Source organism: Odocoileus virginianus, chromosome 2 (assembly GCF_023699985.2).
Source record: "Odocoileus virginianus isolate 20LAN1187 ecotype Illinois chromosome 2, Ovbor_1.2, whole genome shotgun sequence".
Taxonomy (NCBI): Eukaryota; Metazoa; Chordata; class Mammalia; order Artiodactyla; family Cervidae; genus Odocoileus; species Odocoileus virginianus.
Window position 1 is genome coordinate 88,277,361 of NC_069675.1, and position 25,863 is coordinate 88,303,223.

General features: G+C 47.4%; 1 protein-coding gene across 4 annotated transcripts in view; it reads right to left on the minus strand.

The window, feature by feature from the left end:
* The window catches only part of TTLL11 (tubulin tyrosine ligase like 11), a 265,207-nt gene that overhangs the window by 68,224 nt on the left and 171,120 nt on the right, over window positions 1-25,863 (minus strand). For 3 of the 4 annotated variants that reach the window (XM_070452224.1, XM_070452198.1, XM_070452219.1), the window contains one exon: window positions 9,049-9,147. The exons of the other annotated variant lie outside the window; for it this stretch is intronic. In XM_070452224.1, the coding sequence (XP_070308325.1) occupies window positions 9,049-9,147 (99 nt within the window). The remainder of the gene's footprint in view (window positions 1-9,048; window positions 9,148-25,863) is intronic. 4 annotated transcript variants of the gene reach the window in all.

A 25,863-nucleotide genomic window follows, 5' to 3' on the forward strand; every position in this document is an offset into this window, starting at 1 on the left:
ATCATGTCACAGTGGCCAGAACCATCGCGTCCTGACACTTTCCCCTTTCACAGTGGTCTCTCCAGGTGCCTGTTCAAATAAATTAATCTCCCCACTTGACGACCTCACCTGGTGGGAGGGAAAGGTTTCCATGTCAACGGGAACATGGTGGGGAACCCCCTCCAAGAAAGAAAACAGAAGAGAGTCTGTTACTTAGTTTCCCTGAAACTAAGAGCTGAAGTCAGGGCTGGCCTCTTTCTTGGTTGTCACGGCAACATTGCTGGACTGACCCCCATCCTGCAGACACATGAGCTGGAGGGCGAGTAGGACTCATGGGCGGTGGCGCCCAGGCATGGGGACGCACTGCAGAAGCACTCTGCGAGGTCCACGAGAGAAGAGTTCTGCCTGCTTTTTCAAAAATCAGAAACCGGTGGCAAAAGTACTCCCCTCGCCAGAGACTGCAGAAATTCTAGTTTTTATCATACGGTTCCTTGGGTGATGATGAATAGATTTAGAATCCACCATCAGAGCCAGTTCAGACCTAGTGAATGAGCAGTTATTACTTCCCCAGCCATGACGCAGAGCTAGGACGCTTGCCCCTGGGCCTCTCCTGTCGTGCTTGGGATCGGGGAACGTGGCTAAGGCCCTTGCCTGCTGCCCCTTGCTAACGGTTTGGTGCGCAATCTCCGCAGCGATGTCCCATCCGTGATCTAATGCAACCTGAGCAACAGCTTGGGAAGAAAACGCAGCATGCCCATTTTACAGGCAGGAAAATGGAGTGCTGTGACCACGAACCAATGCGTGTGAACATGCCTTTCATTTTCTCTTTTCTAGTTTGCTCTCTGCCCCTTCCCACAAAATGCTTTCATCTCTGACAGCACTTGAACTTGCCAAACATGTTCAATTCTTTCCCTCACTCTTAAGCTCTGTGTAGCTTTTAAAAGTCACCTTCTGGACTTCCCTGTGGTCCAGCGGTTAAAATTCCCCTGCCAATTCAGGGGACACCGGTTCGATCCCTTGTCGGGGATGATCCCACATGCCGTGGAGCCACTAACTCCTTGCGCCACAACCGTTGAAGCCTGTGTGCCTAGAGCCTGTGCTCTACAACAAGAGACGTCACTGCAGTGAGAAGCCCAAGCACCGCATCTAGAGAGTAGCTCCCTGCTTACCACAATAAGAGAAAGCCCGAGTCCAGCAACGAAGACCCAGCACAGCCAAGAAAATAAATAAAGAAAATAAAAACAAAAACCAAATAAAAGTCACCTTCTAAGTCTAACACCTACCAGTCAAATCTACCCAGATGTCCCCCTTGCATCTAAGTGCAATAGAATTTATTCCCTACCTATCTCCCATCCCCTGCCTCAACCAGCTTCTTGCTGTTTCCATGTTATTATTGGCAACTTCATCCTCCCAGCGAGCCAAGTTCAAAACCTAAAGTCAGCTTCGACTTCCTCTTCTTCTTCACCCTGGCTTCTGGGACCCTAAACAGAAACCTCCCACTGTCCTTCTTTCATTGAGGATCTCTGATGCGAATATTTGAGGAGTTCCTATGGGTGGAAGCATGGAGCATGGTGGTTATGGGCAGAGGCTGGGGAGTCAGGGTGCCTGGGATCTTGCTGATTTCAGGCCCCTCTCATTTGGCCCCACCACAGCCTTTGGAGAGTATTGCTATTCTTACTGTGATGCCCATCTTCCACATGGCTCACTTTCCCTTTGAGACACAAGAGTGTTGACATAACTTGCCCAAGGTCACCCAGACCAATGGGACTCCCTCATAACCGCTATTCAAAGCTCCTTTCTGTCCAGTTGCAGGTTTCTTAAGACCAGAAACCTGCCTCGCAGTGTCGGGGGAGGGAGGCACTGACTGAGGGTCCCTCAGAGCCAGCCAGCCACGGTCTACTCCCCACATCAACCCTTTCTCGCTGAGTGGCCTTGGAGACACAACCAGATAATAGCTAGAGGTCTGCAGCGAGCCGAGTAGTGGCCATACACCCCTGAATCTGTCAATGTGACCTGATTTAGAAAAGGGTCTTTGAAGATATAATCAAGCTAAGGATCTTGAGATTATCCTGGATCTAGAGTAGGCTGTAAGTCTAGTGGCAGATATCCTTTGAAGAGAAAGGCAGGGGGACATTTGACACAGACACACACACAGAGAAGATGCTGCTATGTGAAGACAAAGGCAGAGATTGGAGCGATGCTGTCACAAACCAAGAAACTCCACTCAGATCTGGAAAGAGCAAGAAAAGACTCTCCCCTCGGGCCTTAGGAGGGAGCACAGACCTGCTGATATCCTCAGATTTGAGACTTCTTCCCTCCAGAACTGTGAGAGAGCACGTTTCTGTTGATTCAAGCCATCAAGTGGGTGACAAACTTATTACAGCAACACTAGGAAATCAGGACAAGGTCTCAGTTTCCTCATCTCTGAAATGGGTGACCTTGAACAGTTACTGTGAAGTAATGTTCCTGAAAGCAACGAGAACAGTGCCTGGTGCACCGGAGGTCCTCGATAAATGGTGGTTGGACCAAATGAAATATATTCTGAGTCATTATCTTGGACACTTCTCCCCAGGGCACACCAGGCTGGCTGCCTCTGTCTACAATAATCCCAGGCTTGTAAAATGTTTAGCTTTAGAACCCAAGAACCAGAAGGAGGAGCCACAGGGAGTCTCTCCTCTGGCCTAGGTGCCTGGGGGTGAGGTGGGGGGGGGGGGTCGGGGAGGGGGTGGGCATGGATAGGAAGCCGGCTGGGAGGTATGCGCCCTTGTGAGGCTGGTAACCAAGCACTGGCCCATTGCCAGCTCTGATGAGGCTGTCACAGTAGGTTTTACAAAACATCTCTTTCAGGAACAAGCCGGTTCTTTCAGGTGAGCTCCAGAGATAATAGTACGCTTTCCTAGACAGAGCCATGACATGTTCGGTAAAGCTGAATATTTCTAAATATGACCAATTTCTTAAGTGGCAGAAGCCCATCAGACTCTTCAAGAACATGGATTGCGCATGGGCAGCCGGAGCGGTGTCCTATGCCATTCCTGACCTGGGACTGCATCTGCTCTGGCCTATAGGGAAACGATCGGGGGTAGATGGGCAGGAGGTACTGAGCGCTCAGACGCTGGTCCCTCTGAAGGTCACATCTACTTCTGCAAGGGGATCGGGTTCCTCAGGTCCATGCATATGGACGGTGGCTGAGGCTGAAGGATAACTGCTGTTTATCTTCCCCCTACTTGGGTTGGCTACTGAGAATTTGACTGGGTAGCACAATGACGGTGCACATACCGAAGATGCCCAGGCCCTGAACACAGCTTTGCTGGTTTTGACTCCATTCCAGCCTGAGAGAAGAAAGCTCAGGTGTGGTGTCCCATGTGAAATGAGCAGATGGCACCATGGCATGAGATACAGGGAGGACCAGAAGGCATACAGCAATCAGGAAAGTGCTGGATGCAGTCCTGCAGGTCAAAGGGCAACGTGGGCCGACGAAGCAAACTCCCTGAGACCCTCCAAGCAGGTGGCTCCCCGCGTTGAGACACACAAGTGGTCCACAAGCCATGCACAGCTCCCAGTTAGCTCGGAGCTTCCCCGGCAGAGGAGTCTCTGTCTCTAATCCTCGCAGCTTTGGCTCTACTCAGGATCTCTGCATCCTAGGCTCTTTTTGACATTCTCCCCTTCCTCACCAACCTGCTGCTGGGGCCCCAGCATCCATGGGTCAGGCCCATCCTGGCTGGTCACTAAACTCCCAAGACCAGGTTGTCTGATTGATCACAGAAGGCTGTGACTCTGGTCCAATTTCCTTGAATATCCTGTAGGCTGCTCCCAAAGGGAGCACTGGGGCAACAGCATCAAGGCATTTCGAAAGGAAATAGCTTCAAGTCAGAGACTGGCAAGTTCAAGGTCCTCATTTTGTAAGTAGATAAAAGACTGAGCTGTGGAGGTAGGAAATTATTTATCCAAGGTTTCCTGGCACTTGGATTTTCACGGATGGTAAGAATGCAGGTTTGCCAACTGCTCTTGTAATTTGCTGGGACAATGTCCTTGGCCCTTCCTACAGCCTGGGTCAGCTCTTTGCAGCTGGGGCCCCTCTCTGACTCACTGCTGGCTCTGTGGCAGTAGCTCACGGCCAGGCCCAGACCAGTGGCCCCGTGACTATTACTGAGACGTGGTCGAATGGGTCTCCTTTGTAAGACAAATCAAGAGACCGGCGTGTTAGTGAAACCAACACAAAGGTGCGATTTCAGGATTCTGTGAACAGCTAGACTACCAGAAGGGAGGCACTGTTTCTACCTACAAAATAGTGTGGAAATCAAGAAAAAAATGTTAAATTTACAAGTCACGTCACTGTTCATTTTTTCCTTGCCTAACTGTCATCTCAGGTCCACAGAATAATAGCCTCTGTTTATTAGAAGCTATGGCATCCAGGTGTGACTGAGGTTGCCCTGGTTGGGCCTCCTTGGTGGCTCAGATGGTAAAGAATTCACCTGCAATGCAGGAGACCCAGGTTCAATCCCTGGGTTGGGAAGATCCCCTGGAGAAAGGGCTGGCCAGCCACTCTAGTATTCTCGCCTGGAGAATCCCAGGGACAGAGGAGACTTACAGGCTATAGTCCATGGGGTCAGACATGACTGAGTGACTAACACTCTCACTTTTCCTCCCAGTCTGGTAGGAACTCTCACCTTTCCTTATAGGTGGACACTGAGGCTCAGGCAAGTTAAGTGGTTTGTGATCCAAAGTCACATAACTCACAAGCGCTGGACCGTGGATTCCAGTCTGTGCTGTTTTACCAAAGTCAGGGCATGCTGACATAAGAACAGTAATAAAATGTAATGAGATGTAAGGAGAATTTTCTCTCTGCCAGGCCTGTGATGTGTATGAGCTCATCTAATCCTCACAACTACACCGTGTTTTTCCTCTCCTGAGGGAAGACAGGCCCAGAGACTTAAGGAACTTTCTCTGGTGACACCAGCCAGTCTAGGAGACAGGGGACAGCTAGAGGCAGAGAGCTCAGGATGAGAGGTAAGGGTGTGAGAGGACCCTTGGAAGGGGGCTGGACTTGCTGGTTGTGGCATTTGGGGCAAACTGCTTTAAAAAATATTTTTTAATATTTTCATAAAATTTACAAATGTATGGATATAGTACCATGAAGTACATTCATATTATCATGGAACCATCACCACTGTCCGTCTCTAGAACTTTTTCATTTTCCCAAACTAAAACTCTGTACTCATTAACTACTAACTCCCCATCTCCCACCCCGTCCACTCTCACTCCTGGCAACTACCATTCTGCTTTCTGTCTCTATGAACCTGACTCCTTTAGGGATCTCTTATAAGTGGAATTAGGCAGCATCTGTCCTTTCATACCTGGTTTATTTCACTCAGCACAATGTTCACAAGACTCCTCTGTGTGACAGCTTGTGTCAGAATTTCCCTCCTTTTAAAGGTTAAATAATATTCTATTGTGTGTATAGACCACATGTTGTTTATCCAGTCATCTGTCAGTGGATACCTGGGTGACTTCCACTTTTTAGCTATCATGAATAGTGCTTCTGTGAACATGGGTGTGTGTGGACAAGTGAGGCTCATCTTTTGGGGTCTTCTATCCCACACCTACGGAGAAGGCAATGGCACCCCACTCCAGTACTCTTGCCTGGAGAATCCCATGGACGGAGGAGGCTGGTAGGCTGCAGTCCATGGGGTCACGGAGGGTCGGACACGACTGAGCAACTTCACTTTCACTTTTCACTGTCATGCATTGGAGAAGGAAATGGCAACCCACTCCAGTGTTCTTGCCTGGAGAATCCCAGGAACGGGGGGAGCGTGGTGGGCTGCCGTCTATGGGGTCGCACAGAGTCAGTCGGACACGACTGAAGCGACTTAGCAGCAGCAGCAGCAGCAGTACCCCACACCTGAGCCTCCAGCTTTGTCCAAATGCAGAGGCCCATGCCTGGGTCGGAAGCCAGAGACAGATCCATTGTCCCTCACCCCCACATTGAGTAGTCCGGCCTTGTCCCATCACCTTGATTCACCTACTCTGCCCATCCCCACTGCTTGCTCCGTAATCCAAGCCTCCATCACCTGTCACCTCATCGGTGGGTCACCTGAATTCCAAAAGCCCCTTCGCCAGTCTCCTGGCTTCTAACCTTCCCTGCTGACACACCCTCCGTGTCACAGCTAAGTTGCAGATCTGAGCGTGTCCCCCGAGACCCTACCCTGGGTCTCCCCCTCCTTTCCTTTCAGTGCTTGTGGCGACAGCCCCTCCTCAGACAGGCCTTCCTGACCTCCCTGCTCACAGCTTTAACCTGCACTTCCCCAGTGCCCCGAGTCCCTTCCTTGCTTCATTCTCCACAGCACTCATCACCATCTACTATAATAGAAACTGTACTCATTTATTTTGTTTATTGTCTGCTTCCTGCCCTTCCACCCCAGTAAACTATGTCAGTTGCGCACAGGCGGGGATTTTCGATGCTTCGTTCACTAATGACTCCTCGGTCCTGGCACTGAGCTGGTGCTCAGCGAATACTGGCTGAGTGCAGGAATCCATGAATGACCAGCCGCTCTCGGCCTGCAGGTCAGAGCCTTCGCCCTCTGGCCTGGTCAAGTCCTTTCACGTTCTGGCTCTGTGTCCTGCTCCCGCCCATGTCCCACCACGTTCCTATGTAAACTCCAGGCAGACAGCACCGCTGGCCACGTCCACCTGCTGCCCGCTGGCCGAGGGCTTCTGCACATGCTATGGCCGCTACCTGGAATGCCATTCCCCACCTCGCCCTTCACCATGCTTTACAACACCCCACTTCCGCCTCTTGTGGAGCTCTTTTCACATGGGACTATGATCAACCATTTACTTGTCTGTAGCTGTTCCTAAGCCGCCAGCCCTGAGTGGGGAGGTCATCTTGCTCTCTCGGTTCCCAAGGCCGTGGCCCGAGCACACAGTAGGTGCACAGAAAATGACTAGTGAGGAAAGGGAGCCAACCACTGGAGCCTCAGCTGCTTCACCCGTGAAACCAGGCACGGCTAGTGCTGCAGGTGCCCAAAGATTAGAGACACCCATTACGGTACTACCTGCCATGGTGCCTGGCACACGGTGGGCATTTAACCGCTAGCAGCTCAGTCTCAGAATAAGGATGGTATGGGCTCATGCAGGATCTGCTGTTTCCATTGTTCTAGGAGCCTCTGGATGAAGTCCTGCCATCAAGTGTCACCTCTGGGGGCCACACCAGTAAGTGTCTGCCCCAGAGAGAATTCCTGCCCTGTCCTGCCTTACCCACATCACATTTTGGCAGCTGGCCTGCTGAGCAGAGAAAACCTCCAAGTCCTCCTTCATCTCAGAACCGACTGCATTTATAATCAGCATGCCATGGAATTGAGCACTTCCGGGGACATCAGGAAGGAACTATGCCCACCTCTAATTTTACACCTGAGGGCACAGGTTCAGAGAAGTTGACCGACCTACCCACGGCCACACAGCTAGTTTGGGATTTCACTTTTTTTGTCCTCAATGCAGAATTTTATTTCTCTCTGGTTGAACCTACTGGACCCTGAAGAATTTGATAATTTAGTCTTAAACTCTCATTTGGGTTAAATCTGGACCATTTTCATCACTATACTGATCATTGAAGAGAGCAGTTGTTGTTTAGTCACTAAATCGTGTCCGACTCTTTTGCAACCCCATAGACTGTAGCCCGTCAGGCTCCTCTGTCTATGGGATTTTCCAGGCAAGAATACCAGAGTGGGTTGCCATTTCCTTCTCCAGGGGATCTTCCCGACCCAGGGATCGAACCCAAGGCTCCTGCATTGGGCAGGTGGATTCTTTACTACTGAGCCACCAGGGAAGCCCAATTGAAGAGAGAGGGGTGCGTTTTTACTTTGTATAATCTTCCAACAAGCAGCATCAAATTAGTTTTAAATGCTTGACAATGTGTTTACCAAGAACCTTCTCTGCTATTCAAACAGACAAAACAGAGGTGAACCTCTCACGCTGACTGTCTCCCTAGACAGACGACCTGCTATCAACACAGGGACGGCAGCGTCCTCCCACAGACACTGCTGCTCTCCTGGAATGAGCCCCTCCGTGGAGAGTCCCGTGGGGAACACCTCTGCCGTCTGCCCTTGGGCTTGGGCACAGGAGCTCCAGCTCGGCTGTTCGGGTGGAAGGACGCAGCATCTGCAAGCTTGTGGAGCCCAGGAGCCCAGCGTGTCGGCAGAAAGATCAGGGAGACGAGTGAGGGGTGGCCCCGGCTGGAAGTGAACCCAGAACTCCCCTTCACTGTGAGTCATTAGCCACCAACAGACTAATTCACAACCTCTGGTCCCAGAGGAAATCATTACTCCTAATTATTATTATTAGGCATAATGACTAATTAGTAAAAATAGCTACCATTTACTGGGTGCCAACTTATGCCTGGTACTTAATGCATATTATTTCTTCTCCCCCCCCCCCGCCCCGTTTTATGCTTCTTGGTTTTCTTTCTATCTTTCTAATTATAAAGTCAATATATGTTCATGGGAAAAAATATTTAAAGACACAGAAAAGCAGAGAAAGGGGAAAAAAATTTACCCTTTGTTTCCACCTGCACACAGCTAGCCACTGTTAACACAGTGGTGTTTTCTTTTCAGGATTTCTCCTCTGTCTGTCTGTCTATCCATCTCCACGTGAGTGTGTAAATGTACGTGTGTGCAGTATATAAGGTTTAACATAGCTGTCATCATATTTTTACAAAAAATTACTTTGAACTCTCAAAGGGATCCCAGGAGTTGGGTCCTAGTATCTCCTTTGACAGATGAGGACCTCCAGACTCAGAGAGGATAAGGAACTTGTCCAAAGTCACACGGCAGATAAATGGCAGGAGAGGGGTTCAAATCAAGTCTCTCTGTGTCACCAAAACCGGTCTTTCCCCCGACTCTGCTGTGTTGGTTCCCGCTCATAAAGGGAGAATCAGGGATAGCTCTGATTCCATCTCAACCCCTGCTACGCCAACTCCTCTGCCCGCGCCAGATGGACCACCCTCTACTGGGAGACATGGCTATATGTATGGGAGACACAGGCAACTCCAGCTATGTCCACTCAACTGGCCAGTACCTGACTATGGAAAGCTTCGAAAGCTGAAGCTTCAATGAAGACATTCTTTCAGAAACTGGAGAGAATCTGTCTTTTCTGTCCATACAGATATCTGGAAAGCTGCAATCAGAAAGCATAATGAACTCGTTTTTGCAAACCATTTTGCATGAGACAAATACAAGTAACTCCTACAGAGTAGGTGCTGGGGGGCTCGGAGGGCCTCCCCTGACCTGGCCTGCAAACATCCGTGGGGAGAGAACAGTGAGGACCTGGAGACCATGTTTGTGCAAATGGTTTGAACAAAACTGTAGGTCTAAACATCCTTAAGTTGGCACCGAACAGGTTGGCACGTGGCACCTCCTCTGTGCTGAACCCTGGCACAGGGCATCCAAAATCGATAAGGCACAGTGTCTGCCTGCAAGGAGCTCACGACTGGTACAAGGAGAGAGCTCCCGAAGGCTGTGAAGAGTGCCGAGACACACAAACCTCTTCTGTTCCCCAAACCTCAAGGGCAGATTCCTAAACTATTTAAGATGAGTGAATTCATGGTGGAGAAGAGAAGTTAGGAGGGCCAAGGGTGGGAACAAATTGATCAAAGACCTTTATGAAAATCCTCTGTTCATCGAAAGAAAATAATAAAGGGTGAGGACTAAATAATACTCATTAAGTTGAGCTTCTATATCTTAAATTTAGGAACAAGAAGTTGTCACACTTTGCCCCGTAGATGATTTTCAGGATCTTTCTCCCTTCCTTTTTGAACAAGATGCCTGGAATCTTTTTGGCTTTGCTGCGAAGCAGTGTTTACGTGGAGCCTCATTTCTGTGTTATGTTTCTGAGTGTGTGTGTGTGTGTGTGTGTGTGTGTGTGTGTGTGTGTTCCAGCACCTAAAGCTTCAGACATTTCTAACTGAATATCCAAGAGTTGTTGAATTCTACCTTCTGGATCCTAGCAGAGCCACAGGAAGCTGTGAGTGTGAAAAGCTTGTAATGTTCCCACCTTCAGTTAGGTGCTTAGATACTCAGCAATTTTCCAACATGCCTGCCCCCACATTCTCGTCCGTAATTAGCACGGGGGGACTTCAGCCCCACCTCCTACCTCCAGGCCAAAGAGCCCACCCCATCGCCCCCTCACCAGGGCATCCTCCTGACATGTGTGTGGGTGTCCAGAGTCCCCTGCACGGTCCCTCAGTGCCCTCGTCTCCACTGCAGCTGGAGCTGCCACCGTTCCGGGCCGCTTTGCTCCTCTCCTTGGTCCCCCTTGGCTTCCCAATGCCCAGACCTTCTTGTTCTAATCATTCCCAACAGGAGTGACTCAAGCTTCTCATCTGTGGGAAGGGAAATGCCTGGACTCAGTGAGGGGGCCGGGAGGGCCTGTGCGGGTAGCTGCATGGACCCCGGGGCAGTGGGAGCACAGCCAGAAGAGGAAGAGACGCTCACCCTGGTCGGGTTCAGATCCCAACAGTGACGCTGGAATGCTGTGACTTTGGGCAAGTCACTTTGCTTTTTGGCTTTCTATATAGATTCCTGGATCAGGAAGATCCCCTGGAGAAGGAACTGGCAACCCACTCGAGTATTCTTGCCTGGAGAATCCTATGGACAGAAGAGGCTGGAGGGTTACAGTCCATGGAGTCAGAAAGAGTTGGACATGACTGAGCGACTAGATGACATAAAAATATAGATAAAATCGCCCTTGCAAAGTTGTTATGAAGATTAAGTGATACTTTGTATATATATATAAAAATAAATAAAATATGAGATTATGCATATATATTTTTTATAAAATGTTATAAAACACTCATTTTGTACACACACACACCCCCAGGTACAGACAGTGGCTGGCTTAGGACAATCACCAACTTCTCTGGGTTGGCCATGTCTATACATCCTAAATCTGTCATGAAGAACAGAAGCCACAGTGTAATTGAAAGGATTAGGTAAATGTAAAATAGTTAAAGGAAATACTGAGGTGCATTTTTTTTCTTCTTTGCTTCGAATGGAAAGATATCCATTCCGTCACTTTACAGCAAGGGTTTTGCAGGTTTTTCAGCATAGCGCGGGGCTACCAAATCCGGCATGGGCAAAGCACACAGCCCAACTCAGCTTCCCAACTCAGCTTCACACACAAAGTCTGAAATGAAACACAAGTGGCTGGAATTCCCACATTCATGACAGTGCTCTCTTTGGAAACAGCATGTTCTCTTTGAAGAAGATGCTCACAGCTAAGAAAACTTTCACATTTCATAATGATCATCAAAGGGACATCTACAACAGCTTGGCTCATATATTATTATGTGTTTGATACACTGCTCAATTAGACACATCAGCCAGCCCCTTGAAGCTGGAGTCCCATAGTCACGAGGCTCCACTGGCTGGCTCAGACCTGTCCAGTCTGGGCCACACCTGGTCCAGCACCTGGATCCTTGGACACACGAGCCACAGTCTTGTTTCTGCTGTCAGCCTGGAATCCTCAGGCCTAAGCTGAACCTCAAGCTCTAGCAGCTCCCAGCCCCATCCTCATAGAGGAGGTCAGTTTCATTTGCTAGTTTCCCACTAGTTGGATGCCCTTGACCATTATCCCTGCCTACTTTTAAAAAATTTTATTTATTTATTTTTGGCTGTGCTGGGGCCTCACTGCTGCGTGAACTTTTCTCCAGTTGTGGTGAGCTGGGGATACTCATCATTGCAGGGTACAGGCATCTCATTGTGCTGGCTTCTCTTTGTTGCAGAACACAGGCTTGAGGGCACACGGGCTTCAGTAGTTGCGGCTCCTGGGCCCAATAGTTGTGGCACATGGCACATGGTCTTAGTTGCTCCATGGTATGTAGGATCCTCCTGGATCATGGATTGAACCTGTGTCTCCTGCATTGGCAGGGGAATTCTTTACCTCTGAGTCACCAGGGAAGCCCATTCCTGCCTCTACGACTCAGTCCTGCCAAGGCCTTACCTGCTTCCTCCACCTTCCTCACCACCTTCCTCCACCAGGGCGACAGACACTATTGTCCATACTCCTTCGTGCTATCTGGGTCTAGCTGTGAATGATCTGAGCTCATGAAACCAGGAGGTCATTATGATTGGTTGCCTATGCCTGGCCTTCCATGCTCCTCTGGCCATCACAGACCCATAGCCATGGACCCCAGTGAATCCAAGTCTGTTTGGTTGTGCTTTTTCATTTGAAAAGCTTTGCTAACTCTCTGTACCATGCTGCCCAGGGCCCCAGACCTCAGAATATACTTTCCTCTGATGTACGTTCCTACCCACTGGGTCAGGCTGTAGGGGTCCTCTCAAATATTGTTGGTGTTATTTTTGAAAAATCATCTCTCTTTGTAAAAGACACAAAAAATGTGGAAATATGTAGGTAAGAGAACAAAACTCTCATACATAATCTCACCATCTAGAAATGATCATTTTTAATATTTTGGTAAATTTTCTTCCCTTCTATGAATATAATTTTTTCACATAGTTGAGATCTTACTATGCATACAATTTTGTAGCCTGATTTCATATTTAACATTTTATTATAAGCATTTTGCCATATCACCAAAATTATTTATAGATATCTTTAATGACTGAACGACTATCCCCCAAGTTAATGGACATTTAGATTGTTTCGGATTTTTCACCACTTAGAAGAGCACAATAAATTTTTCTCACCATATAAAGACCCAGAAGTGAAATTTCTGAGTCAACAATTATTAACATTTTTAAGGCCTTCGATAGATAATCTGACTTTAGTCTATGACCCTAGTAAGTTACTAAGGAATAAATTCGTAGTCTCCAATTCAAAGCTTTTCTATCTATAATCTTTTGTTTGCCCTGAAGTTAACTACTGAGATCACAATAAAATAGGATGACACATTTTTCTATTAATTTCAACACAAATATGGGTTTAAAAATATTTCACATAGGAGTGTGTGAAACTAGAAGTGAAGAGATTAAGCAATATTTTCAAGTGACCCACAGTCACTTTCCCAATAATGGGAAATAGTCATCGAGATTTGTATCTTTAATTATTTTTTAGACTTGTCTTCTCAATGCTATGAATCTGGGTCTGAGTCAGCACCCTAAACAACCAGAATTGGAAACAGTGAACTCTATTTTTGAGTTTCTTGCGCAGATTATGAACTTGGGATGTCAGCTGCTCAGAATCCATTTATGTAATAAATTTTCCTTAATATCTGTCTTCCCATGAACCCTCCCTGGATTCCTCCAGGCAGAATCAATCACCCTTCCTCCCCAAGCTCATCACCAATGTCTCATTTAACACTTACTTCGGTCTTTTTGTATTTGAATTATTTGTCAAGTCGCCCACTCGGCTGGGAGCTCCTAGAAGGCAAAAGCTGGTGTGGTTCCCCAGACTAAGCATAGAAATCAACTCATAACAGGATGAGGATTGATGTTCAGCTTGCCAGTAAGCACGTGGGCTGGGCCTTGTTAGGAATCTGGTACACAGAACACTTCCAAAAGGGGAAATGGAAGGAGATCCAGTGACAGCCCACAGGCCGTCCTCAGAGCAATGGCCAAAAGAAGAGAGTATTTCTTATAAAATGTCCATGGTTCCAAAATGAAAGGAAAATTCACTGGTTATTTTACAGATATTTATGGAGTACGTTCCAGATAGTAGGACAGTGCTAGGTGATGGGATCCAGGGAGGAATAAGAAGTTCTTCCTACCATCCCAGAGCTCATGGCAAAATCTAGAACAAATAGAGGTTTCCAAGGGCTTCCCACGTGGTGCTAGTGGTAAAGAACCCAGCTGCCAGTGCAGGAGACATAAGAGACATGGGTTCGATCCCTGGGTCGAGAAGATCCCCTGAAGGAGAGGGGCATGGCAACCCACTCCAGTGTTCTTGCCTGGAGAATCACATGGACTAAAGCAACTTGGCACACATGCACGCATGGTCTTACTAAGCAGTTATCCACAGGTGAGAGTAAGTATACATGCAAAAACCAACATAGGATAGGAGATCATCTGGTCTTCCATTAACTAAAGACCACCCCCTTTAGTCAGTTAGCTACAAATCATTCAAGATGCCTTCCAGCCAACTCCACGAGTCAGCCCTGGCCACATCTTGAGCATTGGCTCACTCATTTCCATTCCGAAGTAACCTTCCAAGGATAAGTCAGACCTTTGAAATCTGCTAAATCTTACTGCAGATTCCTCAAGGGATTCTCACACATGCATGCTGGTTTGCCATGAAAAATTTATTACTTCTAACCAAATGGATATTTTAAAATATGTTCTACATAATTGGGATAAAATGTCGAAGGCCTAGGGATAAAGATCCATTAAGAAAAGGCATGGTGTGGTGGAAAGTTTGGGAGTGAGACAGCTGGGGATAAAACCATCATCACCACGCTGCTGATGAGTAACCCTGTGACACTGATAAGTTACTTAACCTTTGTGAGGTTCCGTGGTGTCATCTGTATAAAAGGAATAACCAAACATGCCACCGGAAGGAGAAAGGAGGAAAAGAAGAGGGAGAACAAAGAAAAGGGCCATCTGGGCAGGTGAGACGGAGGCCAAGCATCCAAGCAGAGGGCACATGGACCACTTAAGAGAAGGGAGGAAAAAACTTCTGGTGGGTGGAAGGATGAGCAGGAGGCGCAGGTGACTCATATTCCCAGGCTAGCCTGAGTCCCAGGGAAGTCCATTTCCCTCTAACCACCTCAGTTTTCCCACCTGTAAATTCCGCAGCCTGGAGTACATCACCTGAGAGCTCGTCCCAGTTCCTACATTTTATCAGACTCTGTGTTTCTCTCTTCTGAAGTGGGTGAGGCAGGGAACAGATATGCAGGTGAAGACAGTGCCAATGCAAACCTACATCAAAATGGCACTCCCTCGGGCTTTCATGGGTCCAGGTTAGAAACCGCTACCCTAGCTCACCAAGTGTAAGATTTCATGCTTGTGAAAGAGCCTGCCATATGCTCGTGTTTCGTGAGCAAAGAAAAAACATCCATCTCCCATTCTGATGTTATTGTGCCGGAAATTCATAAAATATTGAAGTGACTGATAAAGTCATTTTTCATGTCAGCAGTGGTTTTATCTACTTATCTCTACATTTGCCTGTCCATCCAGTCACAGGTCCCTTCAAGTACTAGGAACATCCATTATAAGGACCACCAAGTAGAGATGTGGCTTGTCACCTAGGAGCTGGGGTTCCAGGCATTTCTCTGTGGCTTGTAGATGGCTGTCAACTATGTCCTCATATCATTTTCTCTTCCGTGTGTGCCTATGCCTGAAATTTCCTCTCTGTACACAGACGCCAGCCATATGTATACAGACTCTGTATACAGACTACAGCCACCATAATGATCTCATTTTAACTTGATTATCCAATGCCCCTATGCTCAGAATAAGGTCATATTTTCAGTTACTGGGGGTTACAACGTCAACACAAGTTTATGGGGGGAGGGTGTGACACAACTCAGCCCACAGCAGGCAGTCAGTTTATTCATTCATTTGTTTGTCCTTTGCTTGTTCATTCATTCTTCCAACCCTACCCAAGTATGTCACATGTGCCAGGCACTGAGACGGGTACTAGATACAAAGCTGAACAAGGGAGTTCTAGCTCTGGAGGAGCTGGTGTTGGGCGGAGGCGTGATCTACCCACAGAGAGTTCACTCCACACGGTGTAAGTGCGGATGGAGAGGTGGGCACAGGGACCGTGGGGGCACTCTGCTCCCCTGGGAGTGCAGGGCAGGCTCCTGAGGCTCTCAGATGACTGAGAGATGAAAGGCTTGGTTAGAGCCTTCTAGGTGGCAGAGAGGAAGAGAGGAAAGCCTGGATTCCACCCAAAGGAAACCACCTGTATAAACAAACTGAGCTTGGGAGGAAAGAGCCCAATCCTGGAACTCAAGAGATGGGGATGGAGCAGCGAGAGAGGAGAGATTCGGGGTATCGGCTGACCCAGGCCATCACCATGAGAATACCAGGCAGCAGAGAAATCTCCTCATCAGAAGTCAGGCACCCAACCCCCTCCTCCAGGTACTCAGAACACAACTAGGAGGCAAGTGAGGAGCCAAAATCAAGATCTCCAAGTTTACGACCTAAAGTTCTGCCCTGTAAGTGGAAGGAGGGCCTCCTGGGGCCTCACTCCAAACCTATGTACTCTTACTTTACCCACACTTCTAACACACATGGCGCTCTGATTCTCAGATGGTCACTCAGCACTGCTCAGCCAGAAATTTAATATTCATAGAAGGGATGAGCCAGGATGCCACAGCCACGCAATCTGCCATACATGAAGAGACAGCGGCCGGCCTGAAAATGGAGGAGGAAGCAGAAAAACTCTCTGGAGCTGATGCAAGACATCTCAGGGCTCTTCAGGGGCACCAATGCATCACAGAACAATCTAAAACCAGTTTGCGAAATCATCATTCAAGTAAGAAGTCAAATTCGCCTAAATGTATTTAAGAAGCTAATATTCCCAATAAAAGGGAAAGGGCTTAGCGCTTAAAGGATTAAACACAAGACCAATCAGAAAATATGGGGATCAAAGTCTCATTTCCCCGAGGGTCTCCAACAGCCCAGGTTTCACTATATTGAGAAGGACCAGCAGCGGCTGAACTGTCCGTGCTCAGGAACTTCGTTTTCTGTAGGAAGCAACTTCAGACATCACTTCAGCCAAATCTTCGTTTTCAGATCCCAGAAAATGAAGCCCAGTGTGGGGAAAAGACTTGCCCAGAACCGCTCAATAAGAAAGGAACGGGGGGGCTTCCCTGGTGGCTCAGGGGTAAAGAATCCTCCAGCCAATGCAGGAGATGTGGGTTCAATCCCTGATCTGGGGAAGATCCCACAGACTGCAGAGCAACTAAGCCCATGCGCCACCAGGACTGAGTCTGTGGTCCAGAGCCTGGGAGCCACAACTACCGGGTCCACATGCTGCAGCTACTGAAGCCCACGTGCTTAGAGCCCCTGCTCCACAACAAGAGAAGCCACTGAAGTAAGAAGCCCTCACACCGCGTTGAAGAGTAGCCCCTGCTCATCTCAACTAGAGAAAAGCCTGTGCAACAACAAAGACCCAGCACATTCAAAAATAAACAAAATTATATATGTATATACACATAAAGGAACAGAGCCGGAGCTGGAGTGGGCTTCTCTGGACCCTGTATCCCGGGACTTAGGGAAACCCCGGGATGAGCCCAACGGGACGGCTCTGCAGAAGCAGAGCCAGTGATGTTTCCAAACAAGAGAAATCTGGAGGGCGTAGAGAAGGGAAAGGGGCATGTAGGGTCACCAGGGTTGGGGTGGGGGTGGGGAATGCTAAAGACACACCTTCAAGATCCTTTCTGGGATCCACGCTTCTGTTTGTACTCATCACCTCACTGGATCCTTACAGCAACGCTGGAAGCAGGGCGGAGATGACTACTCAACTTAAGGACTAGGAAACTGAGGCCCAGGGTGGGGAACTAGTTGGTCCGCACAATACAGGGTCAAGTGCAGGACCACATCGTAGAACTGTGGTCTCCTATCCTCTGTAGATTCTGAATGCTGGTAGTTTAAGAAGCCCCAACAGTAGATCCCTGGGGCAACCAATCTGCTTGCTTTGTGCACGTGACCTTGGGTAAGTCTCATATTTGGACACTCTCTCTCAAGGCACATCTGAGATCACTTAACCATCACTTGGGCCAAAGTAGGTTATTTATCCGCTGTGAGTAGTGTGGCTTGGTTTCAATTCTCATCTTCAGAATAATAGTCCTCTAACATTCTGCCTCTGCAGTAACCGTCCCTGTATTTTGTACAGTGCTTTTCAAAGCTTTGCAACTCCTTCACAGCTTCCTCATCAGCTGAGTCTAACGGTTTGGAAAACAGTGCGCTATCACTACAGCTTCCAACCAAACACCAATTCTAGCCTGGGACAGCGGCGGTTTTCTTTAGAAAACATTTAACGTTAAAACAAAGGGTTGTGGGTTTGGAGAGAAACTGATGTTTTGAGCTATCAAGACAGCTGAAAATGCGTGGGGAAACATTGTTTTTAAGATAATGCTTGTTTTGTAGGTAGGTACAAGTTCAGTGGGGTTTTTTTTCCCCCATAAATTAACATTTTTTAGATTACATAGGAAACAACCCAGATACCTTTAATAATATCAAATATAATCATTGTTTTGACTAATAAGTAATTTTTGCAATACTAAAAAGGCAAATCATTAAATGTAACTATGCGGTTTGCATTTCTTTGTGTTTTTAAAGGGCATGTGCTGGGTTTGTTCAATGAGTCAGTGGTAATCATATAGACATTTTTTAAATGGGTGAGGAAACTGGTTTTTCAACATTGGTGCAGGTTTTAATTGGTGTACAACTCTTTCACGATTACAGTGAGTATCACACACCTATATCTGAATAAACCCTGAGACTTAGCCAAGTGTGTTCACCTCTGTGCTACCCCTGGTCCTTAGCGACACTGTGAGGGAGGCAGGATAAAGATGCTCAGATGGGACATCTGAGCATTTACTCAACAGACGTCTGAGGAAGACACAGCACTCCTCCACCTGGGAGAAGTAGGTGAGGTCACAGGCCAGAAGGTGGCCCAGGGGCTGGGGTCTGGCCATCTGGACCCCCTCTTCCAGTGCTAAATCAGCTCTACCACCTGCTTCCTCTCCAATCTGCAACTCCACTGAAGCAACAGTTGGAGTTCCTTCTAGAAGATACACCTCTGTAGGGTGGTGGGCACCCTGTGGTCCCCGCCCGGCCTAGCTGGCCCAGCTGAGGAGTATTCGGTGCACTTCGAATCCAGATCCCTAGAGGATGCGCCCGCACCAAGGGACACTCTGTCCTCATGGTTCTCCCTCCCTACTCCTCCCAGTCTAGAAAACCATTCTGCCTATAATCCTCCAACTTGTGAGACACCCCTCTACATGCCTTTGCCTTTGCCTAAGCCATCCCTGCTGGGCTTCCCTGGCGGCTCAGATGGTAAAGAACCTGCCTGCAATGCAGGAGACCCAGGTTCTATCTCTGGGCCAGGAAGATCTGCTGTAGAAGGGAATGGCTACCCACTCCAGTATTCTTGCTTGGAGAATTCCACAGACAGAGGAGCCTGTCGGGCTACAGTCCATGGGGTCGCAAAGAGTCGGACACGACTCTTACACTTTGATTACATTTTTCTGCTCAGAATGCCCCTCTCTGCCGAGGTATCATGCCAGCCTCTCTATGTCATTAAAACTTAGAGATGTCACCACTCCCTTCTCTGTGTCACCCCTGTACCTTGTTGGACTTGTCACCCTCAGCTGCAGTTCTCTTATTTCTATGTCTCAATCCCTTCTTGGGTCTGTGAGCACCTTAAGAGCGTTGGCTGTATTTTATGACTTTCTGCATCCTCAGCACTCTGTCTCGAATCTGGCATGATTCAGATATTCAACAACTACACGTATAAATAACATTAAGCATTTAGCAAGCACCTGGGAGGTGATGAGTTCTAGGCACTAACGTTATCTCCAACCTTCACAATGATCTTAGAAGGTGAGCATTATTCACCCCCTTTTATAGCTAGGACCTTGAGACTCAGAGAAAATATATGACTTGTTCAAGATCAGAGTCTGAAAAAAAGAGCCAGTATCTGAAGACAGGTTTGTCTGCCTTCAGCGCTCGGTCTACAACACCACTCTGACTCAGCTGAGTTTCCTTCATGGGGGTCTTTCTCGCAATGTTAATAAGGAATGCAATGACCCTGGTCACTGTTTCCATTCTCCACTCCAGAGAAACAGAGGCCAAGTCAAGGAGGGGGTTCTGTCTCCAATCTCCGGGTGATGCGTTGCTGATTCCTCTCTTTCTGTTTGTTTTTTCCTAAGAGCACTTTCTACAGCATGGATCAGAACACCAAGATTTGAAGAACCTTGCTGCTAGTCATCTCGACTCCGAGTTTCATTTTATTGGGGAACAGCCTGACTGGTTCTGAAAATGGTCAAAGGCCAGATCTTACCGAGACTAATTATTTCTTTAAGAAGTACAGATACATCCGTTGGTGAAAAGAAGACCGGGAGGCAAAGTTAAATTACATAGTACATCACTGTCCCCGGCCCATTCATCTTGCCACTCTGTCAGTGTAAAAATTTACAGCAGAGATTATCTCTTTGAAGGGGTTTGGGTCCTAGAAAATACAAGGTAAATTTTAAATAGATTTTTAATTTTAATGAAAGCTGCAGGGAATGCTGTTTATGTTGCGGAACTTTCATACCTGGTGATTAAGCTAATTTATGCTTAATGGAAAAGAATATTTCTAATCCCCAGACAGGCTTGACATCTGTCTAGGACTGTGTTTTTGGAAGCCTTAAGCTCCTTGTGATGGATGTAATAAAACCAAGATGCTATTCAACTGACACCTGAAGGCTGTGTGCAAGGAGGGCCAGGGACATTTCGTCTCTGCCCAGAACTTGTGTTGAAATAAAATCAAAGTCCCATGCATTTCATTCTGTCAGCCCTTAAAAAATCTTGTCTCCTGCTCTTTCGTGTTGTTCCTTGGACAGGCCTGAGGGAAGGAAGCTGGGCTCTGGGGCTCTGGATGGCTTTGTGCTCCGTGAAAACTAGCAGTGCTGGAGCCCCTCCTCCATCTATGTGCCTATGCTCTGCACGCACAATCTCATGTAACTCTTCAGCAATCCTGAAAGCGATCCTGACAACTGTTATCCCCACTTTATATTTGGGGTTCTTTACCACTAGCACCACCTGGGAAGCCCATATTTGGAGAACTAAAGCTCAAAAAGGTGGTATAATCAGGATTTCCCTTGTGGCCCAATGGTTAAGAATCTGCCTTCCAATGTAGGGGACTCGGGTTTGATCCCTGGTCAGGGAACTAAGATGCCACATGCCATGGAGCAATTAAGGCCGACTGCCCCAACTAGAGAGCCCACGTGCTGAAAGTACAGAGCCCACGAGCTCTGGAGCCCATGCACCGCAACTAGAGAGAGCAGTCCGCACACCACAGTGAGAGGTCTCATGTGCTGAGACTAAGACTTGATGCAGCCAAAAATAAATAAATTTTTTTTTTTTTTTAGAAAAAGGTTGTATACTCACCTGGAGGACACAGCTTGAAAGGGACCAAGGCAGCATTTGATTCTAAGACAGGCTGCTCTTGTTCTTTCCCTGATATTATATATAGGGTAGGAGTCTGCAAACTATGGCCCTTGGGTCAAAAATGACTTGTCATCTGGCTTTGTTCTTTTCTTTTGGCAGCATCACAGCATGCGGGATCTTAGTTCCCTGACCAGGGATCAAACCTGCAATCCCTGCAGTGGAAGTCTTAACCACTGGCCCACCAGGGAAGTCCCAGCCATCAGTTTTTATAAATAAAGTTTTATTGAAACTCAGGCGCATCTATTCGTTAATGTATTGTCTGTGGCCAAATTAACTAGAGGAGACAGAAACAAGATGGTCACGGAGCTTAGTTTACAGGAAGGACTGTCAGATGAAATGGTAAGACCCTATGATTACCACCTCAGCCGCCCTCCACCAGTAACGTCCAGTGAGTGTGGCCTGCCCTGCGCCCACCCAGCACATCGCTCAGGCTTTCCAGAGAGTTCCTCGTGAAGACCTCAGGAGCACCCACAACTGGGGCCGAGCGCTCATCACCAGGCAGTCCCCCGCGCTTCCTCCCCGCACAGGCTCCCAAGGGGCCGCTTCCACTGCCCACAGGGCTGCCGGGAGAGGGGGCCTCGCTTCTGAGCTGGGTGGTCATGTGAGTGCTGAGCCAAAGGACTGGTCCTTTATGTTTCCTAAACTTCCAGGCCTTCCATGGAGAGATGAGGAGGGCTAAGCTCCTTGAAGCCATGGGCTGTGTCTTCAACTTTGAGTCCAAGCCTTGCAGGTAGTAAGTGCTCAGGAAATGCCCTTGTGATGTTCGAGGCCCTATTTTGAGGGTTGGCAAACTGGTCCTGTAAACGGCCTGACAGAGAATATTTCAGGGGCCAGGGGATACCCTGGGGTCCCCCGCTTTGTGCCAGGTATCATACCAGTCCTCTCACCCAGATATATCAGCTCTGCCTCTCACCTCCTTCTCCATAGCATCTTAAAATCAATGCAAAGGACCAAGGACAGGAACAGATGTTGTTTCATCTACATGCTCACCCCACCATGCTCCTCCTTGTGTGAACAGGTCCTCTTTCCTAGTGACAGACTGGATAGACACGGGCGGCGGTGGTGGGAGGGAGCCGCTGGTCAATGACTATGCAGGTGACCCCTGGGTGTGAGATTAAACATTCGCCCATATGATGGGTGAAATGAGAAAACAAATAAGGTGTGTGTGTGAATCAACATGTGGGTCCCTTCTTTTATGAAAATATGCTGACGGCATTAAGTTAGACCATATCCAATTGTAAATATTAGATGATTTTGACATACAAAAAAGTCCATTTCACATGGTTCAGACTAAAGATTGGCACTTAATTTTTATAATGTCCTTAGCTGGAAAAATAAAACGTTGCCTATTTTCTTTATGTTGTCTCCACAATTAAAAAAAATTTATTGGTTTATAAAGTCTGAAAGTCTAGAAATTACTCATCTTATACCAACAGCAGCTGGTTCCAAAACACCCTCATAAAATTTGGCAATAGCTATCAAAATTTAAAAATCACATACTCTTTGAACCAGAAATTTTCTTTCTAGCAATCTAGCCTGCAGAAATCTTGGTATGTGTAGACAAAGACATAAGCACGCACGTGTGCACACACCACACACACAGGGATTCCTGGAAGTACTGTTTGAAATGTGGAAAAGTGGAAATAAGTTAAGCACCCAAAAGCAGGGTATTGGCCATAAAAAGTATGTTAAGGCCCCAAACTGGTATAAAACTCAGGCCAGAGAAACAATGTATAGCGGATCAACTTATACTAAAGATGCTTTCACTATATTGATAAGTAAAAAGAACAAGTCATAGAATGCCATGTGTACATTATAGTTCAGAGCCTGATTCCATTTTTGTAATGATTACAATAACAGAATCAATTCAAATAGAGGTTAAATATCACATTAAAAAGTTTGGAAGGATAAAAGCAAAATGATTACAGGATTCATTACTGGAAAGTAGCGTTGAGATTGAGAGGAAAGCTGAATGGGAAGATTTGCTTTTTCAACTTACACAGTTTATATACTGTTTAAATTATTGGCAAGGAAGAATTATTATTGCTTTTATCGTTTTTAAACAAAGAAAGAAAGAAAAACAAAAGCCTAGATAGACAGTGGTTATACAAAGCAGAAAGAAGGGGGGGAATATGGAAAAAGGGAAAATTCATTTTGATTCTGGGATTCAGAGGGGGATGTCAGAGGAAATGCTTTCTGAGCTGAGCCTGGAAAGATGGCCGGAAATAAGAACAGAAGAATAACACCACAGCTGAAAGAATCGTGAACTCACGTGAGCCCTGACGACAGCTAACTGTGTTAGAGTTTGATCTGTAACTGATGACAGTCAGACAGCTGGAAAAATTGCTAGGAAACTCGATCTCCAGTTAAGATTCTTATTATTTTATCCAGACAAAACTAATTTCTCACCAGGTATGTGTTTCTTACTTAGAACCTGGGCAGACTTATTTTCGGGTTGGGAAGTTCGACGTGATTGATGGCCCATCCAAGGCCTATTCCCTCCCTTCTCTCTTCCTACCAGAACTCACATCTTGTTAGGGTAGCCCTGCTCTTCCTACTGGCCATGTGCTCCAGAGGAGGCTGGCCCCAGCCCCGGCCTAACAGAGGGAGAGCTCCGACTGGTCTAAGCAACCTTGGCGGGTCCATCCCCTTAACCACACGGCTGAAGCTTGGCTGTGCACAGTCGCCCAGCCTTGTCTGACTCTGTGCGACCCCACGGCCTGTAGACCTCCAGGCTCCTCTGTCCATGGGATTCTCCTGGCAAGAATACTGGAGTGGGTTGCCATTTCCTCCTCCAGGGGATCTTCCTGACCCAGGGATCAAACCTGGGTCTCTTGTGGCTCCTGCATTGGCAGGAAGATTCTTTATCACTGATGCAGCTTGGGACCGTGACCCAATTCTGGTGAATGGCATGTGTGGCTATTAGGGGGCTTCTGATGAAGGTTCTTTTGCTCCTTTAGAGCAATTTTTATGGCAGTTCTTTGCTGATTATCTATTTTATGTATATTTATTTATTTGACTCTATCAGGGCTTAACTGTGGCATGCAGGATCTTCCTTGGGGCTCATAGACTCTCCAGTTGCGGTGAGCAGGTTAGTTGCTCTGACGCATGTAAGATCTCAGTCCCACTACCAGGGATGAAGCCTTTATCCTCTGCACTGCAAGATGGATTCTTAACCACTGGGCCACCAGGGAAGTCTCCCTTCGCTCCTTAAAGACACGTGAACAGATGTCATCCCCTTTCCTGTCTCGAGATGCTGCTGTTTGGGGATATGATACCTGAGACAGCTGCGGCCATCCTGAGGCTAGGAGGGGAACAAATCTGGGGGCAAAGCCACCAAGCTGGGGATGGAAGAACAAAAGGATGGAAAACCCCTTGGGGGTTCAGTGACATCCTGAAGCCCCCACACTAACCAACTTCAGAGCTACTAATACTTTTAACTTTTTGACATCTTGTCATGGAAGGTAATGCATTTCCTTGTTACGTATGCCAAATTAAGTCAGGTTTTCAGTTACCTGTAGTCAAAAGCATTTCAACAAATTCATAAATGTGACAGGATTCAATCACATTTGATTCAAATACTTTCGTGTGGGCCAGGAGTCAATTTTAACTTCGATAAATACACTCGCCTTTAAAATCTCCTAGAACTGATGGTTAAACAGCATGGTGAATATACTTAAATGACACTGAACTGTACACTTTAACAGTCGTTAAAATGATAACTTTTGTGTTATGTATGTTTTACCACAATAAAAAAAAAAAGAAAGAAAGAAAAGCAACCCATAGAACCTGGTGAAGCAAGTCTGAGTAAGGGGTGAGAATGAATATAATCTCTACATCCTAAATTTCTCACTGCTTTACAGGAAATAAATTGCGCTTTAAAAATCCACTGGAGTTAAGTGGCTCAGCTGGTAAAGAACCCACCTGCAATGTGGGAGATCTGGGTTTGATCCCTGAGTTGGGAAGATCCCTGGAGAAAGGAAAGGCTACCCACTCCAGTATTCTGGCCTGGAGAATTCCATGGACTGTATAGTAAAGAGTCGGACATGACTGAGCGGCTTTCAATTTCACGTAATGGAATAATATGAGGCCATTAAAAAGCTGAGGATACCTTGGGCCATGACAAAGCAATAGCAAACTTACCCTGACCTAGATGACTATGAAACTAGGCACGTTTTTTGAGGAAAGTGTTTCAAGACACTTTGTTCAAAGCAGCTTGAACAAAGACAAACAGGAGGTGAAGCCCAGGTACCCCATCTTCAGCACTTTATAGACCACAGGCCAGAGACGTATTAAGAGAGAGCCTCCCTCTGAGCCGCTGAAGCAGGATCAGCATCTGGGGAGTTGAGGCATCTGGAGAGGAATGAGTCTGAGTGTGGGGTGAGGGTTGGGGGTACCCTGAGCATCCTTGGTTGAGGACTGAATGTTCAGGGTGAGACTCCAAGAGGCCTACCAGAGAAAGGCGATGCTACAGGGCACAGCCCTGCACAGAGTGATGGAAAGCATCAGAGTGGAGGCAGGGAAAGCCCACATTCCTGGACTTCCCTGGTGGTGCAGTGGATAAGAATCTGTCTGCCAGTGCAGGGGACATGGGTTTGATCCCTGGTCCGGGAAGATTCCACATGCACACAACTACTGAGCCCACACTCTAGAGCCCTCAAGTTGCAACTACTGAAGTGCAGGTGTCTGGAGCCTGTGTTCTGCAGCTAGAGAAGTCACTGCAATGAGAAGCCTGTGCATCACAATGAAGAGTAGCCCCTGCTCACTGCAG